The following is an 18,545-nucleotide window of genomic DNA, read 5'->3' on the forward strand; positions in this document are numbered from 1 at the left end:
TTCCCATTTGTACAATACAAATTCGCAAAAAAAATTTAGGAAAATTCAAAAAAATAATGAAGTTATGAGGGGTTATATGGCATGTTTAAACCACAATACCGTCTGCTATTTTCTATGCTTTCATGAGTCACAAAATTTGTTGAGGCAGATTTTATACTGTCATCTACCGTCCGCTTGATATCATGTGATGATTGTAAAAGAACATCACCAACATACAAACGATGTTGTTCATTTCCAATCTTCCATAAAAAAAATATGTCTATCCATGGGAAGATATTACCTTGCTTGAAAATAGATGTGGGTTGGCGACAGAAAGCGCATCCAACTCTAGAAAATCTGTCTCAACAAATTCCTTTTGACCTATGCAAAGATGGAAAAGTGGACGTTGTGTGTGTGTGTGTGTGTACATAAATTGCCAGCTACCGTAGTTTCCTCAGACATAACCGTTTTATATAACAGGTCTTTGTTTATGTTAGAAACCAATGAGTGGTGGCTGTAATTGTTGTTTAACTTATTTCAACCATGACCAATCAAACTTATGATCAAAGGCATTCCAGCCGTGACCATCCTCTCTTTTTTTCCAGTATACAGAGAATGAATTCAGGATCACTTTATAGACTATGTTCTTTTCTAAGAAACATAGGGTGTTGTTTGATGGAGATTTTGTTGCTATTTCAAGCAGACTGAGTGAGAGACGATCTAGTAGAGACATGCTCACCCTTTTCTGAGAAGCAGGCCGCACTACTAAAAAAAAATTTTAAGTAATTTTTCGTTAGGCAAGGCGTGTCACTCAGAAAGTCCCGTGGACCGCTGGTTACCCTTGTCTTATCTAGTCGCTCCCTCAATTGCTTTTATTCCGAGTGATGATTTTAAATGCAAGTAGAAAGAATGCGAAGTGAATTATATTTTTATGCCTTTTATACTTTCGACGATGGAGGTGCAATGGCCCAGTGGTTAGGGCAGCGGACTCGCGGTTTCGATTCCCAGACCGGGCGTTGTGAGTGTTTATTGAGTGAAAACACCTAAAGCTCCACGAAGCTCCGGCAGGGGATAGTGGCGAACCCTGCTGTACTCTTTCGCCACAACTTTCTCTCACTCTTTCTTCCTGTTTCTGTTGTGCCTGTATTTCAAAGGGCAAGCCTTGTCACACTGTGTCACGCTGAATATCCCCGAGAACTACGTACACGTGTCTGTGGAGTGCTCAGCCACTTGCACGTTAATTTCACGAGCAGGCTGTTCCGTTGATCGGATCAACTGGAACCCTCGACGTCGTAAGCGACGGAATGCCAACAACAACAACTTTCGGCGATAAAATGTACGAAGGGAAGTAACTAAGAAAGTAGTTCTCCGGCAACCACTTCAGTACTTTTCGAGGACATCAGTACGCGCATTTTTAAGGTGAGCGTAAAACTGTGTATTCTGCTATTTACATTAATGATTTTAATTATAACAAATTTCCTTCCATTCTTGTAACTTCTCATATGTTTAATTTTGAATGGTTTTCTGACATTCACCTTTTAAAGTGTCACTGATCGATCGATCAAGGCCATCAAATACCACATGTTTACATTAGATTTCCCATCGTCATGTTCTGCTTTTTGAACTTTCAATGTCACTCTAATATTGGTATTATATTTTGGTTTTGACTTATTGTTTCAAATGTTTTTTGCATATAAATATAATGTCGGTGAATAAATATAAAGTTTAAGAAATATACAGTGGGATGTGTGTGATATTCCATATATCCTACCTAAGTTAGATAATTTTGGTTAGATGCTTACTATGATAATATACAAGTAGAATATGTGAAGAGAGAACAAGTAAATCAATTCATATAAAACAAATTTAAATTTTATACGTATTTTGATTCTAAGATTCTTAACAAAATGTCGGTTTAGTTTACATTAAAATTATAATTTTCCAAACAAGTATTTAAAGTACTTTTTAAGAAGTTAATTTATTTTGTTCTCTAAAAAATGCTTCAATAATTAAATTCCTCGTTGTTGATTATTCCTTCATCGTCAATGGTAACCATTTAAATGATAAAAAGATAACCTTTTTGTGGTGTATCTTTCATATAACGGAACATATAAACTGACATATGCAGAATTCCTCGCACCAAGAAAGCGATATTTATTTTTGCTTATTTTGTTCTATCAGGGAATGACAGCATGAAAAGGTGTCATTTTTCTTTTTCCTGAGTGTCAACTCTGTCTCAAAACTTGTAATTTTTGAAATGACAGTTCTTGAAAGGGTGTGATATTAAACCATTTTCACCAACCTATCATTTGTCATCATTGCCAAATCACTGTTTGTGACCAATATCACTACAGCTTACTTTCGACACTTTCTTTGATTCTTATGGCATATATGGGATATGATTACGTTACGTAAGTAGTTTTGTTTACACAAGCTTTTAATAGTTTTTGTAAATTGTTTCCTCGCAATATATTCTTTCCATAATCAATATAAGCTAAATTTGGCGTCAATCTTAGTCACTTAAATTTATAAAAATTAGGATTTCTTTTGATTAAACATTTAATTAGTTAGCAAACATTTAATTAGTATCCTGTTCATTCCAATCTCCATTGTTTGCACGGTAACACCCGTGAAGACTGGATCAGCATACCTATACAATAGCGTCTTCGAAACTATTTGTTACTAAGTTTTAAGGATTTGCCTGTTAATTTCTCTCTAGACGTTATCTTTTTTTTATGAAAGCTTGATTCTTTTATTCGTCTGCAATTAAACGGTGTCAACCGACGAAAACCTGTTTAATAATGATGATAATGTTGATTTGTAACATATGTGGCAGGCAACAGGTTTTGGAGGAGGTTATAATCGATTATATACGCACATATGCACACTATCTTATCACTCCTATAAGGATGAAAGACTAAGGTTGACCTGGCTGAATTTGAACTTAGAACGTAAATGATTGTTAGTGAATTGGTCGTATGATACCACAAAACTGATTCCACTAGTAATAAACTCCCAAATTTACTCGGATTATGTGTTTTAAACAGAAAACTTTCTACTTCGTTTGTTATTAAAAAATCTAATGAAAAGTTCTCTTTGATTCAATAGAAGGCCAATCTGTAACAATGTTAGGAACGTTAATTTCTTTGACAAAATATTTTACTGGTACTTATTTTATCAATTCCAGAAGAGAAAATCAGGTTTGATGGAGTTTAAGCTAAGTAAAATCGCAGCCAACCATACATACAGGCATGTCTTTTATGGCCATCCCCCCACTCCCTTTCCCAGCTGAGAAGTCTTTGTCTTGCAGGTACTGGTGCCACATAAAATGCATCTATGTTGATTCTATATAAAATGCACTCGTGCCAGTGCCACGTAGATGCACCAATGTCGGTGGCATGTAAAAAGCACCCAGCACACTGTAAAGTGGTTGGCATTAGGAAGGGCATCCATCCATAGAAATCATGCCAAAACAGACAATTGGAACCTGGGCAGCCCATGCCAGCATGGAAAACCGATGTAAAACGATGATGAGGATTATGATGATGATGTTAAGCAGGACTGTCTTAGTAGCATTATACTTATATTACCCAGGGAAATCAGTGCACTGGTCCTGTAGTATATATTTATTGACAGCAAGCTACAACATGCATATATCATAATTGGGCCCCTGGGCAATTGCTCAATGTCTCTATGTCTTAAGATGACACTGAGGTTTAGAACATGAGGTCTTCATTTATCTTACAGCATTCCCATAGTCAATCTTCATCACTTAAATTGATATTTATAACAGGATTAGTTTATTGGAACAAACCTTGCATGTTTTAGAGGAATGAAATACATTCATCATCATCATCGTCGTTTAACGTCTGCTTTCTATGCTGGCATGGGTTGGACAGTTTGACTGAGGACTGGCAAGCCAGAAGGCTGTACTAGGCTCCAATCTGATCTGGCAAGGTTTCTACAGTTGGATACCCTTCCTAACACCAACCACTCCAAGAGTGTAGTGAGTACTTTTTACGTGCCACCAGCACAAGGGCCAGCTCTTTCTGGGTCTACCTCTTCCACAGGTTCCCTCTACTGCTAGGGTGTGACACTTTTACACACAGCTATCCTCATCCATATGCAACACATGACCATACCAGTGCAGCCATCTCTTTTGCACACCACATCGATGTTAAATATAAGAAACAAAAAAGTTCCATCAACAGAGGGGGAAAAAAAGGTTGTATTTTTTAAAGGTAAACAACATTGCAGTCAGGACAAAATACTATGCAGAATTTTTCCAGCTTTATGTTCTGAGTTCAAATTCTACCAAGATCAACTTTGTCTTTCATCCTTTGCAGGTTGATAAGATATGTACCAGATGAACACTGAGATTGTTGTAGTTGATTAGCCACCCCCACTAAAATTTCAGGCTTTGTATCAATAGAAGAAAAGATATTTGCTTTGGTTCTCTGTGCTTTGGGTTCATATCCTGGTGAGGTCAATTTTGTCTTTCATCCTTTTGGGGACAATAAAAAGTATCAATCCAAGACAGTGCTAAACTGAACTGTTAGAGTGTTGGATGAGATGCTTTGCAGTATCTGTTTCAGCCTTTTGTATTCTGCAGACAACACTAGTGCCAAATTGTATTGACCTGAATCTGGAGGCCTTTCACTTGTACTTTGATATTGTGAAGAGAGGAGATTTTGTATAAATAGATTATAGACCACTGTGTTATTTTTTTTAAATTCTTTCTGGTTTGTTTCCACTGAAATAAAATAAAAAACCCAAGCCAACACATTCAGATGCAGATAGAGGTCTCTAGCTATCAAACTGAATTACCATCCCAAATTATATTTCTACAGCTAATTCTACACCATAATCATATTTAGTATTTCTCAGAACAACAGCTAGTCAAGTTGTTAGAGTAGAGACCTACTGGCCAAGATGTGTATGTTTTGTGTCCTATGATTTTTACTGTGCTATGTACCAAAGTTAGGTATAATTGATACTTCAAGCAATAGGAGCATTGTATTCTCAACAAATGTTTTTAGCATTTAATACTAATTCAAATCTACTTATTAAAAATACACTGTAACCTTTTAGCATTTAAACCAGCCCTATCCAGCTATGATGGGCAGGTCATGTTGCAAGATTTGCAAACAATTGGTGGACCCATGCAGTTGTTGAGTGGTACCTGTGTGAGTGGAAGACCACTCAGAAGACCTTCAGTCAGGTGGGAAGATGATTTAAGAAAAATGTTTGGGCAACATGGAGGAGAATGGCAAGAGCACAAGGGGAATGGAGCAAATGCTGTGGCCAGTGGAGCTGACTGAGTACCAGACAGCCTGGCCGATCCAGGTGATATCCTTCCCAAATATTCTATCTGTTTTATGTTTAAGCCAGCCAAATCTGACCTCTCACATCTACCCAACAATATCATTCTAAAAATAAACAATTACACCATTGAAATATCGAAACTATGAGATAATGCATAATTAATTCAAAACAATGTGAATAACATAACATTATATTTGACAGAGTAATATGAATGCTAAAGGGTTAAAATATATACTGACCCCTATCCAGGAAGAGAGATGTCTTTCAACTGCTTAAGGAATGGGAAATCAATTAAGCTGCAATGTATATTAACACATCATCATCATCATCGTTTAACGTCCGCTTTCCATGCTAGCATGGGTTGGACGATTTGACTGAGGACTGGTGAAACCGGATGGCAACACCAGGCTCCAGTCTGATTTGGCAGAGTTTCTACAGCTGGATGCCCTTCCTAACGCCAACCACTCAGAGAGTGTAGTGGGTGCTTTTACGTGTCACCCGCACGAAAAAGTAACAAATAAACTGCTTCTATTTCAAATGTAGTGTTCAATGCACATCTAATTGAAATGTTATATCTAATTGAAATGCTGTAAATCTTGTTTTCTATAACTGAACTGAACCATGCTCTTAACACACATTTTATGTGACATACAGAGAGAGAGAGAGAATTTTTCATCAGTAAAAGTAGGAGTTCCTTAAAGTTCCAACCACTTAAAACACTTAACATATTTCCAGTTGCCTACATTACTAACAAACCAAGAGGAATTTTAATAAAGGACACAGTGACTCCAATACAATCCTACCAAACAGGAAGAAGAACCTTTTTTGCATGGCGGTCCTTTTGGGGTTGTGGTTTAGCTTGTTCTCCACAACTAAGCCATTACCTGCACCACTTAACATTTTCATAAAAAAATCCAATCCATTTTTCATCACCAGTCCCTAATCTGTCCAAAAATAGTGAGATATGTTCACAAGAGTGAAGAGATGAGCAGATGTTCACTAGTGATTTTCGGTTAGATTCTCTTAAATCATGGGAACCCATTTTCCAAGTTTGGGCACCTTTCCAAGCTGCTGAAGATGGCAGTGAACAGTTGAATGACTTGAACTGAGCTTACTCTCCAATTCTTCAACTAACGCAGCATAATATTTCTCAAACTCTGACAAAAGAAACTCCTCATCAAATTCGACAGGGTTTTCTATTCATGGCCTCTCTCGTAGGCCAAAATTATCATTTTTTAACTTTTCAAACCATCTTCTGCAACTTCTTTAATTCAAGCACTCTTCCTAACAAGCAGAATGAATATTTCAGGTTGGTTCTACTGCACTGTTTCCCTTTTTAAACTCATAAAAGCATTATGTGCCTTAAATGTTCCTTTGATATGTCCATCTTTGAGGAGTTAATATTAGTAATTAATTCAGTCAGATTATTCTACAAAAAGAAATTATATTAAGTTAGAGGTTTCCAAATTCATATGAGTATCAGTCAATACCATCTGACACTTTAGAATACTGTAAAATTTGATACAAATTACATATAGGATATTTCAGACATTATTTATGGGATGACCTTATATCAACAGTAATGTGTTTCAAGATTTTTTTAACTATTGTTTGTTTCTTTTTTTTTAGCCATGTCATAATATATTAGTACCTGTTGTAGTGATTGACCAATATGACACAAATATGGAGTTAATGGTCCGGACTCATCATTTGTCTAGATATATGAGACACTCTTGTCTAAAAGTTATTCGCAATGGACAAATTTTACACAGGTAAAAGAAGTATAATTAACACATTTTTTCTTTTAAACTGGAGTGTGAGCTCAGACCAATTTAAGAATTAATAGCATTGCCTGACTGACACCCGTGCCAGTGGAACGTTAAAAGCACCATCCGAGCGTGATCGTTGCCATGGCCACTGACTGGCTCCCATGCCAGTGGCACATAAAAAGCACCATTCGAGCATGATCATTACTAGCATTGCCTTACTAGCACTTCTGCTGGTGGCACGTGAAAAACAACATTCGAGCGAGGTCGTTGCCAGTGCCACAGGACTGGCTCCTGTGCAGGTGGCACATAAAAAACACCATTTTAGCGTGGCCGTCACCAGTACTGCCTGACTGGCCCTCGTGCCAGTGGCACGTAAAAGCACCCACTGCACTCTCAGAGTGGTTGGCGTTAGGAAGAGCATCCAGCTGTAGAAACTCTGCCAGATTAGATTGGAGCCTGGTGCAGCCATCTGGCTCACCAGTCCAACTCATGCCAGCATGGAAAGCGGACGTTAAACAATGATGATGATGATGATGATAATAATAATAACATGAAGCATGACACTTTGTACTGTTAATTTTTTTTTCCTGTATTTGCATTTCATTTCTTAAGAATATATAATATATTTCAACAGCAACCACTTATGATTTGAATAACGTTATTGAGGTGTCAATCTCCATTCAGTTTGTAGTTATTTTCTAAGTTTTTCTAAAATTCAGCATATTTTCTAAATAGATTATAGTCTCTCTTGTAATTTTCAATCAAATATCATTTCCTCTTTAACTATTAAACATCCTAGTGAAAACTATATAGAATTTACCAATTACAACAGACATAATCTCATCATTTGTTTTATGTGTGTTTCTACTTCTCAGTTTCAGTATAAAGACATAACAATGTAATTTATAATGTATTGATATTTTATTTAAACCTAGGCCATGGAGACAAGAAAAAAGAGAACTGTTTACATTGCCAAATTTCAACAATAGACGAAAGGAATATTCTGAACGAAGACTTCTTGGGCAAGTAATATGTTTATTTTAAATTAGAATCTAGAAAATTTTTTGTTGGATAATTTTTACAATTTTGATGTGAATATCACAAATGCTAAATATTTTAATTCAGTTTCATGAAAACATTTGATGTCCTCAGAGCATATACTGTAGATGAATGACCAATAAAAGCTTTCCCAACTTATTTTGAAATTAATGCTGTTAGCACATACACATCTACAGAGCTATACATGTTCTAACAAATTCTTTTCTTGTAACTAATAAAATCATTTTCCTTCAGATTTCCCTCTTGTAGTTCATTATTTAAAATGCTATGAAAAGATGAAATAAATTTTATCTTCTTTGAAAGGTAAAATTTAGTCCATCTTTTCCTCACGGGAGGAAAATCTGAAAGAAAAGGTTACTTCTATCATAGATAAAAGCTTTAAGTCTAATAGATATTTAAGATTCTGAGTAGAAGTTATAGTTTTCATTCCCTACCAGTGAAACTGTCATGTTCAGGGTTAATAAAGTGATTAAAGAAATGAAGGCAGTGTAGCAACAACTCCAACAGGAATAGTTGCTGAGATGCTGAAGGCTTAAGGCTAGTTAGTTATTTAGTTAAATCAAGTAGTACAGAAATGTTCTATCCCCTAAAGACTGGCATAGCTGTATCATTAATAGCTACAAGGACAAAGGAGAGGCATTGCTGAGGTGCATTTTCAAAAGCTTAAAATTGAAGTCGTGAGAAGATTTTAGTAAAATTAGTTTGGGATAGGATTAATGTGGATAAGATATTGTTTGTGTTTTTCTCTAAGGAATGGAACAACAGCTTAACACTGCATTTGTCCCTCTAGGATAGCTTTTGATAGCCTCTTACTTTGTAATCTGTTGGATGATAGGGAAACTAGGTGTAAATGAAGTGAATGGACTGTGAGAGTTATGCATTCCATGTACAGGTATGCTGTAAGCAACAGATTTAGTATGGAATCTAACATACAAGCAGGGGGTCTAGTAGGTCTCTATCCTCAACTTTCTTTTCTTTATTGTCCTTATGTTCAAGGACTATAGTAAATAAGGATTGTTTGATGCTGGGAGCCTTTATATGTTCAGGACTTGACTCTGTTGATGAATTTCAGGTTTCCTTATGACATTATCTAGAATTTAAAACCTAAAGGTTAAAATTGCAAAGATCAGAATGCTCAGTAGTAAGAGAGTGCATGAACTCCTAGTGCTACTTGAGAAGTGAACCAAGAGAAAAGCTGGACATTGAAAGCATCAGCTGAAATGCACAGAAGTGACTGTGCTAGACATTTGATGATGAGCAATATTTTCCAAACAATAGTAACATGGAAAAATAGATGTGAATAATGACTTATTTTAAATGGTGAGATTAAGACTGTTGCCAGGCAATTTAAATTTAAATTACACATCTACAATAGACTTTTCCTTTTGATTTATCTTAAAAATAACATATATTTCTTCAAAATAACTTTAAGTTATATCACTAGTTTATGTAAGATAATTTTAATTCTTTTAAAAACACTTATTTAAAATTATTTTGTAATCATCATCAGTTAACATCCGTCCTCTCTGTTGGCATGGTTTGGAGGTCTGCTTTGGGCTCTAGTGTTTATTTTGGCATGGTTTCTATAGCTGGATGGCCTTTCCTAATACCAACTACTATGGAGTGTACTGGGTGCTGTTTTTTTTTTTCATGACATAAACACTAGTAAGATTGCCAAGTAATTCACAAGACAAAGAAAAGAACTTGATCAAGTGAAGGTGTAATAGAGAAGGAAATGGTTTTATTCCAGGTATTAAGAGGCGAAAGTATGGTAGATGGACAAGCACATGAGTTTTGCTATAGAAGAGGTACATAGCTATCCTGCATTATATTGGGTCATCCCATAAATAATGCGGTTTTTTCAATTGCATGAACTAAAAGTCAGAGGGAGATGGGATAAACCACCCACATCAACTTGTTATAAAAGCAGGTAGTAATCTTACCTTGTGCTTATTCTTAGTGCAACTTTTGAAGATTCGATTTTAACAGTTATGTTTTCAAAGCTATAATAGAAGTAACAAAGGAGCATATTCGGCATATTTTGTTTTATGAAGGCAATGGAAAGTGCAAGGAATATTAATTCAGTATATGGGGATTGGACAATAAGTATAAGCCAGTGTCAACTGTGGTTCCAGAAATTCCGAGCCAGAAACTACAGCCTAGAAGATGATCCTTGTCCTGGAAGATCTGTAGAGCTCAACTAGGACGCCCTGCAAACCCTGATGGTACAAAATTCCATTGTAACTGTTGAGGAACTAGCAGAGAAGTTTGGATTTGGTCATTCAACTATGCATTGACACCTGTGTGCCATCAGAAAAGTCAACAAATTGGGTCAGTGTGTTCCTTACAAACTTTCCACATCTAATTGCATTCGGAGGGTGAATGTGTGCTCTTCTTTGCTGTCACGTCTCACGAATGAACCTTTTTTTGACCAAATAGTGACTGGTGATGAGAACTTGGTTCTCTATAAAAATGTCAAGTACTGAAGACAGTGGGTAGGGAAAGAGAAACACTGGTACCCCAGGCTAGAGAAGGTCTTCACCCACGTAAGGTGTTGTTATCTGTTTGGTGGGATATAGAAGGTTTAGTCCACTTTGAACTTTTAAACCCCAACCAAATGATAACAAAGATCTACTGCAAGTAGCTTGAGAGGCTTAAGTCAGCACTAGAAGAGAAACGACCATCTTTGGTTTCAACACAAAAGGTGTTCTTCCATCAGGATAATGTTCGGCCACATACAGCGAGGATGACATTCCAAAGGCTGGAGCAGTTTGAATGGGAAACAATGCCCCACCCACTGTATTCGCCAGACATTGCCCCATCTGATTATCATTTATTCTGCAGTCTTCAAAATCATTTGGACAGAAAAATAAATTCTGTGGACAAGGTCAGAACAGTACTGGAGGAGTATTTTTCATCACAGACAGGTGAATTTTGGAAGAGGGGCCTTGCAAGTCTACCAGATAGATAGAAGAGAATTGTAAAGTATATTTTAGATTTAAAAAGAACTTTATCTTAATTTTGAAAAATAAAAGAAGTATAAAAAAACTGCACTGTTTATGGGATGACCCAGTATAAGGGTGGGTGGGAGTAGCTTGAAAGAAGACAGTGTGTGACTATGTGTCTGAGAGTACTCTCAAAGTACAAGATAAGTATAAGAGAATATGGACAAAGAATTGAGAAAGGTGGGTGGATAAGTATGTAGAGTGTGACACATGGTTAGAGAAGGTCATATAAGTAAATACAGTTAATGGATGGCTAGACACAAACCAAATTTTGTTAGGGAGAGATGTATTTGACTTGGCTACCTAAAATTGTTGGTTATTTAATGAAATGCTTGTGTATTCAAAAACAAAGTTTACTTTGTGATGATTTCATTTCCACACAAAGTAAGTTGAATATATTTTTGAAATTGCATTCATAGCATCCTTCCAGTAACCTGGTTAGCTCTATTGCTTTACTTCTTTCAGCACTAATAGACCAATAGAATAATTACTAAAATAGTATTAGTATTATTTATATTGATTTTTAACATTGGCACATTGGAACTCACCTTGTTAAACCCCAAAGAATGAAAGGCAAAGTTAACCCTGATAGTTATTAGGCTCAGAATGCAGAAGATCAGAACTAAATACTATAAAGCATTTAGTGTAACATTTCAATACTTCTGCTGCCCAACAGGAAAACTGATGCAGAAAGTCATAGCTTCTTGGTTTCTTTTGCAGCTATTCAATGGAGCAAATATTCACAGTTGTAGCAGATGTTGAAAGGTATCCTGAGTTTGTTCCTTGGTGTACAAAGGCCGTTATATTTCATAGGCTGCCAAACCACTTTAAAGCAAAATTACAGATTGGTTTTCCTCCACTTATAGAGCAGTATACATCTGTAGTGACTTTAGCTAAGCCACATTTAGTGAAGGTATGTTTATATTCAATAATTTTAATGTAATACTTGTTTTACAGAAAAATAGTTTTGCTTATAAAAAGGTTTTGCACATTGTATAAAACGTATTTACTTAAATTAAAATTTCAATAAAAATTTTAAACTCATTAATAATTTTCTAACCTGAAAATGGGTTTACATATTTTATTCTTAAAGAGATGTGTATCTTTTACTTTTTCACTAAATTTCATTTGCTTTGATATACTTCTACCTTTGTGATATATTCTCAAAACCTTATCTAATTCACATTCTCCATTCTCAGAGTGAGAATGCAAAACCAATTGAAATTAGTTTAAGACATGAAAGCACAAAATACAGAGAAAATGGAAATATTTTTGCAAAATCATATTTGCTGTACAACTCATTCAAATATGACATAAAAGCTTATAACATAAACATTGTGAATTTTAAGCTTCTGAAATTCCTTGACTGTGTATATTGAGTTCTTGATATAATCCTTAATTCAAGTGTTAACTCTTTAAAAACTCAAGTAGAAAGTCAATTACTAAGATTGGGACATTGAAAACAACCATCTAAAATTTAAATATCTGATTGTGTTACTATTCCTGATTCAACAATTCTAATGAACCAATTATTCTTAATTATCTCCCTTACTTCAGCATGTCTACTTCTATCAAATATCTTCTTGAAGTGAAAACACAAGATATGCTGCTTACTCTTTCTGTTGATAGTTTTAAACTCCATCTATGATTATTTAAATTTGAATGTATATTTACTGTACCTCTAAACTAAATTAGAGCTTAAGTTCATTTTAAGATAAGTATGCAGCATTATAATATCTTTAATAAAATGCTTCAATTTGCAAGAATTAATAAATTTCACATTTATTATTTCAGTCTGAATGCACAAATGGCAAGCTATTTAATTTATTGGAAACAACATGGCGATTTAGACCCGGTTTACCAAATAACGAAAACACTTGTGTACTTGACTTTGCAGTTAGTATTCAAAAAGATTGATGCTTTTATGAACATTTTTGTAAAATTTCAGTCACACAGATAGTATACATCTTTAATTTCTTAATAACTAGCATTACTCTTCAATATTTTTACCAGCTTCTTTTCATATTAGTATACTTTTCATACTTATCGTTGTTCATATACAGATTTAAAATAGTATCTAGTTAGCAATTTAAATTTGTTCCAAATATTTTTTTCAATTTTTAAATGAAACTAACTTATATGTTAATTTCCTTCTGCTTTTCTGTAGGTGGCTTTTGAATTCCGATCAGCATTACACTCTCAGCTGTCAACATTGTTTTTTGATGAAGTGGTCAAGCAAATGGTGAAATCTTTTCTTAAAAGAACAAAAAGTATCTATGGACCAGAATGTATCAAAAGTCAAAACCCTAAAATAATCAAATATGTATCTTGACACAAGTAATTTTCTATGCTGAATGAATTAATATTAAATATTTATTCTATTATCACCAAAATATGAAAATGTATTCAAAAAAACTTCTTTCTGCTGCACTGCTAATAAGGCTTTTAGTATATTTATAGAATTGATCTAAAAACGAGTTTAGTATATTGGAAATTATATTGAAACAATTTTTAGGAGAGCTTTTCATATTCATGCAATATCTTGAGATTAATAAATTGCATTTCTCTCTCTCACACACACACACTAAATGTGAAATTCACTTTTGCATAAAAGAAAGTACACAATACTGTTAGGCACCATAGAATAATATTTATTCAAAGCCAAGTATATGTGGGTTGTTACTTGAAGATTTTATTCCTGATCCTCAAGCAAGTGTAATATTTAACCCTTTAGCATTTTCAACCAGTCATATCTAGCCAAAATATTCTACCTGTTTTATGTTTAAACCGGCCAGATATGGCCTCTCATACTAACCCTACAATATCATTTTAAAAATTACCAGCTACCTCGTCAAAATCTCAAAGCTACAAAATAATTCAAAATGATATGAATTAATAAGCATTACTTTTGACAGAATAATGTGAATGCTAAAGGGTTAAAGACTGCTTCTCTATACACTCAGTTGGGATTACCATGTAATTCTAAATAACAACTTGGCAGGAATTAATAGATTCTGTATATTGGAATATATCAATGTGCAGAAAAGTATAAAACATTCTATAGGAAGCTTTTACAGATGAAATGAATACAATAAAATTTCTCATGTAAAATTCTTAAAATGACCCCGGTGGCAAACCTATCAATACACAAGATTATAAAATCTAGTGAATGGTAAAAAAGATAAATGGTAGTAGTCTTTGGTTGTAAGGAGGATTTTTGAATTTTGGTTTTATTTTTTTTACACTAAGGAAGATATGTAAAGAATTTGTGCCAATGTGATAAAGTTTAAGCTTTGAGTTGTAAATAATTTTGCGTTGTTTGTTTGATTCTATTATCTATGTATTTCAGCTGAAATGGTTGTTATTTCTTCGTTCTTTCTATGTATTTTTTACTTGTTTTGGTTGTTAGACTGCGGCCATGCTTGGGCACTACCTTGGAGAATTTTTTAGTCAAATGAATCAACTCCAGTGCCTTTTATTAAGCCTGGTACTTATTCTGTTGGTGTAAACATACCATCACCAGTTGTCAGGTGGTGGTTGGGGACAAACAAAGACACACACACGTAGATATATTTATATATGAAAGGCTTCTTTCAGTTTCTGTCTACGAAATCCACTCACAGGATTTTGGTCCGCCTGAGGATATAGTAGAAGACACTTGCCCAAGGTGTCATGCAGTGGAACTGAACCCGGAACTATGTGGTTGAGAAGCAAGCTTCTTTCCTACACAGCCACATCTGTGCCCATGTATGGGTAAGGTTTCTTCATAATCATGTCTTCATAATCTTTAGAAATTTTGAAAGCAATTGTTTTTATTTTCATTTGTAAGTCGGTGGGACTCAGTGATGGCAATAAGGGTATGTAGGAGGACAATGTTCTGTACTTTACAGCTGGGTGTGATGGTACCCATTCAGTTTACAGTGCCCATTCTCCCACCTTACCAACCTCACCCTAACAGACCTTAACATATCCCCAGTTCTTAAAACCCATTTCCATCACTGGACTCAACTCAGATCAGACAGATTAACTGTTATCATATGTCATGTGTGTATATAATGTATGAGTAATGTTGCATATGCATGCACTTACACACATATATCCAGTGCAATGCACAACATCCAGATCCATACATGCTTGTATGGGTTGAATGGAGTTTATTGAGGCAGATTTTCTATGGCCAAATGCTTGTCCTGTTGCCAGTCCATACCTGTTTCCAAGCAAGGTAATATTTCCTCATGGTCAGACATGTTTCCACAGAATATTGGAAATGAGTGACACTGCTTGCATGACAGTGACACTCATTTACAACTACCACACTGTGCCAAGACAATGAGACACAAGTGTACTCATACTCACAGACACACACATATATATATGTACATATATCCAATGGGCTGCTTTTAGTTTCCATCTACCAAATCCAGTCACAGGGCCTTTGGCTGGCTATAGTAGAAGACACTTGCCTAAGGTACCATGCAGTGGGACTGAACCTTGAACCATGTGGTTGGGAAGTAAACTTCTGAACCACACAGCTGTAGGCTCTCTACAATATTGCTCTTAGATTCTGTAGACGATGCAAGCCCTCACCTCCAGGAAGGAATGATCATCATCATGATACAGACACACCACACACATGGTTATACATGTGCCAGAGCAGCTGTCTGGCTTCCGTGCCAGTGGCACGTAAATAGCACCATTTGAGTGTGATTGTTACCAGCTTCACCTTCCTGGCACGTGAAAAGACATTTGAGCGAGGTCGTTGCCAGTGCCACTGGACTGGCTCCTGTGCAGGTGGCACGTAAAATACACCCATTTTGAGCGTGGCCATTGCCAGTACCACGTGACTGGCCCTCGTGCCAGTTGCACGTAAAAGCACCCGCTACACTCTCGGAGTGGTTGGTGTTAGGAAGGGCATCCAGCTGTAGAAACTCTGCCAGATCAGATTGGAGCCTGGTGCAGCCATCCAGTTCACCAGTCCTCAGTCAAATCATCCAACCCATGCTAGCATGGAAAGCGGACGTTAAACAATGATGATGATGATGTCTCTTCTATCATTGCTGGCTAACCTTGTGTGAAATTGTACTGAAAATGTATGGATGCCCATCATATATGTTTGTGTACAAGTGTTTATATCCTCCTAGTTGTGTTTTAACATTGTTTACACACTTACTATTTCTAAGATGATGTTAATATTTACTGATGCTTTAAAAACACATCCAGCAATCATATTTTGTTGCCCAAACAACCACTAGAATAAGTACCTTATTTGGAAATAAGTAAAGGTTGGTGACAGGAAAGGAATCCAACCATACAGTATTATTTCAACAAAGTTTCATGTAACCTATGCCAGCATAGAATAAAGCATTTGTAAAAACAACAAAAAACTGTATGTGTGTGTAATTTTGAAATTGACACAAATAGAGATTGTCTGTCGTGCTTTATTGTTTTGCAAAAAGGAGAAAATATATGGCAACATTTAGCTTCAAATACTTTTAACATTCATTTCACCATGCTTGCACAGGCAGGCATATCTCCCACCAAACTGCTTGTAATCAGTCATCTCCTTTATGAGATCGGTCTTCACAATTCTTTGTGGATCTCCTCTTCAGGTTATATCCACTTTGATGCCCCATGCTTTCCTCTACAGAGCTGATATCATATGCCCATACCAGCACAGATATCTCTCTTGCACACTACACGGTTCATTTTATACATAATGGTTCTCTTGGCTCATCTGCATTCCTTTGTTCATGCACTTTCTAGCCTTTGCAAACCCTCTACACTCAAGGCTGATATCTCACTACTCTTTGCATGCCCTCTACATTCAGGACCAGTGTTTCACTCCCATGCAACATTTGCAATTCATACTCAAGTATGATACAATCTATTTTTCACTCTGAAAGAGAAACTCTTTGTAGCCTGTATAATTAAGAGTTTCTAACTTTTTTTCAACCTGTTCTTACTCTAGCTCCTATACTCTCAAAATACCCCTGCTGCTAATTAGATTGAGAGTATCTTATTTCCCATGTGCTCTTATACTTATTGTCCCTGTACATCTGTCACATATGAAGTCTATCTTTTCATTGATTCCACTATGCCTCATGTATCCAGTCTTTACACTGGGTACACTGTATAGAATTTCTACCTAATCCTTTTCTGCTTATTGAGCATGACTATTTCCCTATCAAGGCAATGTTTTCTTTTCTACTTACTAATACTTTATAGTTATTATATTAATAAAATGATTTTTTAACTTAATATTTTCAGTTTTGTTTTGGTCTATGAAAGGAAATTTTATTTGGTTTACCTTAATATGAATAACATTCAGTAAAACATGATTAAATATACTCAAATGAACTGATTATTTTGCTATTGAGAAAAACTTGACAGTCTAAACAATATGTAAGCTTTGTCTCCAACAGCAAATCATAAACTACAGCTCAAATAAAACAATGATCTTGACATCCTAGTAAACAGAAATATTAACTCAATAATATAATCATATAGATAATGAGGTTATCATATTTATTCATTTGTAATACAAATTTTTCCCCTATATTTTTAAACCTAAAAATTAATGCTGTGCATTATACAGAACTACATGTTATTTTGGGGCTACACATACATGATCATATTCAAGATGGCACAAGTTACCCTGTTGTCCAAATGAAAAGTTTAAATCATTAGAGTAATGTTACAGTTTTCAATGATAGTGATAATACATTAAATGTTCATATTTTGCAAGTTTATCCATAAGGGTGTTTACCATCCTACTAACACATTGGAATGATGATGATCATCATCATCATTTAACATTGAAAATGTAAAACCAAAGTGGAGACCTCAAAATGAGCTCTAGTTATAAAGGAATAGAGAAAAATAAGTATTTAAGAGCTGATCTGTGAAATGGAGCAGAAGCAAATGCATTGGTAAGCCTTAGGCAGAGGTAGTTTTTAGCTTGCAGTTTAGGATTGATTATTGTAGTTTGATTAGAAATAAATTAACTCTTTCGTATTCAGGTAACTCTGTCAAATGCAATGCTTATTTATTCACATTATTTTCAATAAATCATGCGTTATCTTGTAGCCTTGAGATTTCATTAGTATGACTGCTTGTGTTTAGAATGACATTGTAGGACAAGTATATGAGACTGGATTTCGCCTGTTTGAATATAAAACAGGCAGAATATTTGGGCCTGATATGGCCAATTTAAATACTAAAAGGTTCAAAAAGAATGTCTTGTCTAGTATTTTAGTGAGTGAATCTTTACCAGTTAATCAGCTGGCTTTTTCTCTTTTGTATGTAGTCTAAGAGGTTTGTGTTGTCACAATGCCATCCCAAATATGTGAAGAATAATGTAAATCACATTTATACTTTAGACCAGACTCTGTTGGAATTTTGTGGTCCT

At 35.3% G+C, this 18,545-nt stretch overlaps 1 protein-coding gene across 5 annotated transcripts; it reads left to right on the forward strand.

Annotated features, from left to right (window-relative positions):
* Nucleotides 1-1,352: 1,352 nt before the first annotated feature.
* On the forward strand, nucleotides 1,353-17,395 carry LOC106876320 (coenzyme Q-binding protein COQ10 homolog B, mitochondrial). 5 transcript variants are annotated; one of them, XM_052968061.2, is made up of 6 exons: nucleotides 1,353-2,390; nucleotides 6,934-7,076; nucleotides 8,009-8,099; nucleotides 11,858-12,050; nucleotides 12,932-13,033; nucleotides 13,305-17,395. In XM_052968061.2, the coding sequence occupies exons 2-6, from the start codon at nucleotides 7,058-7,060 to the stop codon at nucleotides 13,467-13,469; spliced, it is 570 nt and encodes a 189-aa protein (XP_052824021.1). In that variant the 5' UTR covers nucleotides 1,353-2,390; nucleotides 6,934-7,057; the 3' UTR covers nucleotides 13,470-17,395. The 5 variants fall into 5 exon arrangements, with proteins under 5 accessions (XP_052824021.1, XP_014780307.1, XP_052824018.1 ...); XM_014924821.3 differs by having other exon boundaries at nucleotides 8,009-8,095; XM_052968058.2 differs by having other exon boundaries at nucleotides 1,353-1,398.
* Nucleotides 17,396-18,545: the final 1,150 nt, after the last annotated feature.

Source organism: Octopus bimaculoides, chromosome 1 (genome assembly GCF_046866305.1).
Source record: "Octopus bimaculoides isolate indiv1 chromosome 1, ASM4686630v1, whole genome shotgun sequence".
In the NCBI taxonomy this organism is placed as follows: domain Eukaryota; kingdom Metazoa; phylum Mollusca; class Cephalopoda; order Octopoda; family Octopodidae; genus Octopus; species Octopus bimaculoides.